Consider the following 4,525-nt stretch of genomic DNA (forward strand, 5'->3'; position numbering starts at 1 on the left):
ACGGGCCATAGAGAATATTGTCTTCCACTCTTGCCAAACGGACTGAAACCATCAGTACATAATCCAAGGTAGACATTTCTTCTCTCATACGCAAAGTCGGGATACTTTGATTGGAAATGCTTCCACGCTTTTGCATCTGAAGGATGTCTGATCTCACCATCTGTTGAGTGCTCCGCATGCCATCTCATTGGTTGCGCTGTGCGTTCTGACAGATACAACCTCTGCAACCTTTCCGTCAAAGGTAAATACCACATCCTTTTATATGGCACTGGAACTCTTCCACTCGTATCTTTATAACGAGGCTTTCCACAAAATTTGCATGTAACCCGCTGTTCATCCGCCCTCCAATAAATCATGCAGTTGTCGCTGCATATATCTATTACCTGATACGATAAACCAAGACCAGCTACGAGTTTCTGAACCTCGTAGTATGAACCATGAGCTACATTATCCTCGGGTAGAATACCTTTTACAAAATCAGCAATCGCATCCACACAGTCTTCAGCCAAATTATAATCTGTTTTAATGCCCATCAATCTTGTAGCAGATGATAAAGCTGAATGACCATCTCTGCAATCTTCGTACAATGGTTGCTTTCCAGCATCCAACATATCATAAAATCTCCTAGCTTGTGCATTGGGTAAATCTTCCCCTCTAAAATGATCATTTACCATCTGCTCAGTACCTACACTATAATCTACATCCGTTCTAATTGGTTCTTCTAATCTAACCGCTGGCTGAGGTTCGCTAGTACTACCATGTTCATAATCAGTTTCTCCATGATGATACCAAATTTTGTAACTTCGTGTAAACCCACTCAAATATTGATGAGTCCAAACATCCCACTCTTTAATAACCTTTCTATTTTTACAATTAGAGCAAGGACATCTTAACATACCTGTTTTTGCTTCCGGTTGTCGGTGAACTAACCCCATGAATTCGGTTATACCTCGTTGATATTCTTCCGTAAGCAATCTCGTGTTCGGATCCAAATGAGGTCGATCGATTCAAGAACGAAAATAATTTGAAGAAGACATATATTTTATGAATCAAATTCGTGTGTAGATAGAGTAAGAGGGAGGATGAAGATATGGAGTGAATGAAGAGGAAGAGGAGTGCTTGTATTTATAGTTTAAATCATGCCGACAGACCGAGGAAATTCCGACGGAAAAGGCTAGTTCGTCGGAATTTCCTCGGAATTTTGTAAAATCCCCCAACGGCTCTCCAACGGCTATGATATTTCCTCGGAATTCATCGGTTTTTTCCGAGGAACACATTTTTCCTCGGAATTTCCTCAGAATATTCCGACGGATTGATATTTCTTCGGAATTCCGTCGGTATATTCCGAGGAAACCCAATTTTGTGTTTCCTCGGAAATTCCTCGGGATATTCCGAGGATTTCATTTTCCGTCGGAATGTCCGTCAGAATACCGCTGTTTTCTTGTAGTGTAAAGTTGATGTTTTAAATTTAGATTTAGAGTTTAGGGTTTACGTTTAGGGTTTAGAGTTGATGTTTTAGGGTTTAGATTTGAAGTTTTAGGGTTTAGGGTTTAGAGTTGATGTTTCGGGGTTTAGGGTTTAGAGTTGATGTTTCATGGTTTAGGGTTTAGAGTTGATGATTTAGGGTTTAGAGCTGATGTTTTAAGTTTATATTAGTTAACCATATGTTTTTTTTTTGTCAAAGGTAATCAAAAGGTTATAAATATCATTTACCCTTCATTAGAGATGAGGGTAAAAGTGGTTAGTGTAAACATGAAAAGTGGTACTTTGAAAATGATATTTTTGGCAATTTCCCTTAATTATTATTAAATTTTGTTTTTTGTTTGTAAGTTTCTCCTTTTATTCATGAGGGCAATAAAATTATTATTTATAAAAAAGAAATCGTGTATCGGTGAGTTATGGTAATTAAATAGCTAGTAAATTATTAATTGTTTGAATGTTATACAGCTCAATTCCCCTTTTTTAATTCAAAATTTTGACCCATATGACTCGCGGAAAAAATGATATACCCGCATCTGCCCCGCTGAGTTATGGATAATCCGCGGGACCCGCGGATAATATTAAATTTAATAAAAACAATCATTTTTATTATAATTAGTTTTTTATAAAAAATAATATAAATGGTAATTTTAAAAAATAGTTTCTATATTTTTTAAGAAGTTTTTATTTTTTATTTTTATTTTTACAAATTATTTTGTTTTCTCTTATTTTGCGGGTTGACGGATATCCGCAACAAAAATTTTGTCGTCCGCACCCGTCCTACTTAAAATTGATTTAACTCGTATCCGCATGTTCAATTTTTTCTATCGGTTGATCCGCATGCGTCGGATCGGAGCGGGATCCGCGGAAAATAATTAAAATTCCCAGCTTTAAGTTCAATGCAAAGGCTTAAAAAGTTATTTTGTACAAGCTAATGAAGGTGATAATCTCTTTTCTTAACGAATACCTTAGAGTAAATTAGTCATTTAGTCCTTTTACATTCGTTTTTTTTATGAGCCCTATTGGTTGATCTTTAAGAGAAACACACTTAGTGCTACAAAATGGACTACCCCAAAAACATAATACACTGTTTGACCCGAGTTTGGAATACATTCTGACTAATGCTAGTAGCTTAAAATAAACACTCTTTTAATGTCGTCATCCCAACTTTAACTAATGCTAGTAGCTTAAAAAAAAACACTCTTTTAATGTCGTCATCCTAACTTGCTCCATCTTGACGGAGGATGCAAATATTATCGCAAGGTTAAATAAAGTATGCATGTCGTCACGTTATAATCGTCACATATTAATATTTTATTAATTATATGACCAGTTCCATCCTCTCGTAAGCCACAATTTTAGTTTTGGCCTGTTTCGGGGTGTTTACGGTACCTTTTCATTTTTTTTTTTTGTGAACGGTACCTTTTCATTAATTAGTTTGGAGACCACGTTTCTAGGTATTTTGCAAATATTTAAGCAGTTTTTTATATACCCAATATCTTTGAAAAATCTTCAATGTCTAATAAGTCTTTAAGGGTCTGCTGTCACTACACTTCCCCAAATTATTAGTATAGTTTAGGCTCGACTCTCTGGAATTGCGTTTAAACGTTAATGCAAAAATAAAAGTATCTAACCATATGTTATAGTTTCCGAGAAGATGAAGCAAAGGTTTTTGAAATATATTAATCATACTATTAACTGAGATCTTATTTAACAAATTTACTGTGTCAACTTGTAAATTTATTTATTTGGTTTCAACTCGTACCAAATTTAAGCCAGTTTATCTGTTATTACGTCACTTGGTACCCTATGAATCAGGTATTAACAATCATAATTACGAGAATTTTGTAATTAAGAGGCAGCGCAACATACTGTGTGTTTTAGTTTTAAAACCAATCAGTAATCAACACAGCACAGCATTAAAGAAAACCCACAAGCAAAAAAAAGGTAATTAGCAATCACATTTTGTATTTACACAAACAAAAATATTTACAGGTAAATAAAACCCAAGAAAATGAAGAAAAAGTTACAAAAATAGGAAAAATATATTGACCATGGGAAGACCTAAAAGGTTTGTCCCCAGATTCATCAGATTTGAGAGAAAAACCCTCAAAATTAATTACTCAAATCAAATCAAATCACCAACCCCAATAGAATAATTACATAAACACTCCTTCAAAAACCAAGAACCAAAAACTTCAAACAATTGCCGCCATCTTCGATTGCTTATCGAATTTAGCCTTAGAAGAGTGTCTCCGGCGATACTCCTTGTTGTTCCCCGACGGCTCCACCACATCAGCCGCGAATCTCACCTTCTTCTTCATCACCACATTCTCCCTCGATCCTAAAAACACACGAATTTCAAAAAAAAATATATATATAAAATTGATCAGAAGAGATATATAGAGAGAGAGAGAGATGATTTAGTTAGTTCTTACGGATTTCGAATTCAAACTTGTCCATATAATCGGAGAGGAGACGCTTGTGGAATTGACTAGCGAGGAACACCACGCTCCCTGAGACGGCGAAAACCGCCATGAAACCTAAAGAACTCTCCATCAGGGTTTACTTTCTTCTACTATTGTTAAAATGACGCAATGGATCTCAATCGGAGGATCTATATGTTAATAATAATTTTAATTAAGGGAAGAAGATATGAAGGAGAAGGGATCAGGGGACATGATCATCGGAGAAGAGATGAGGAGAAGGAGAAATGGAAGAAGCATTGCAAAAGACAGAGAAAAAATAAACAGAGAGGATAGAGAAGATGGTCTTTGTTGTTTCCTTTTTTATATTAAAAAGACTATTATTTGTTTTCTTTTATTTTTGGTCAACACCCAACTCATAGTTATTATAATTTAATTTGATTACATCATAAATTAACTGCTAAAAAAAATTTGTTAAAAAAATTTAGTTAATAATAAACTGCCTAAAAGCAAGTATTTTTTTTCTTATGTTTGGTAAACAAACAACTCATTAGTTAAAATTGAATTATTCAATCTCTCCATTATAAATAACTTAAGTCCAACTAATAATAAAATTTAAA

At 34.5% G+C, this 4,525-nt stretch overlaps 1 protein-coding gene across 1 annotated transcript; it reads right to left on the minus strand.

The window, feature by feature from the left end:
- Positions 1-3,430: 3,430 nt before the first annotated feature.
- LOC106394407 lies at positions 3,431-4,296 on the minus strand. Its single transcript, XM_013834979.3, has 2 exons — positions 3,918-4,296; positions 3,431-3,823 (listed from the first exon to the last, which is right to left on the minus strand). The coding sequence occupies exons 1-2, from the start codon at positions 4,036-4,038 to the stop codon at positions 3,678-3,680; spliced, it is 267 nt and encodes an 88-aa protein (XP_013690433.1). The 5' UTR covers positions 4,039-4,296; the 3' UTR covers positions 3,431-3,677.
- Between the last annotated feature and the right edge of the window lie 229 nt (positions 4,297-4,525).

This window comes from Brassica napus, chromosome C4, assembly GCF_020379485.1.
Source record: "Brassica napus cultivar Da-Ae chromosome C4, Da-Ae, whole genome shotgun sequence".
NCBI lineage: Eukaryota > Viridiplantae > Streptophyta > Magnoliopsida > Brassicales > Brassicaceae > Brassica > Brassica napus.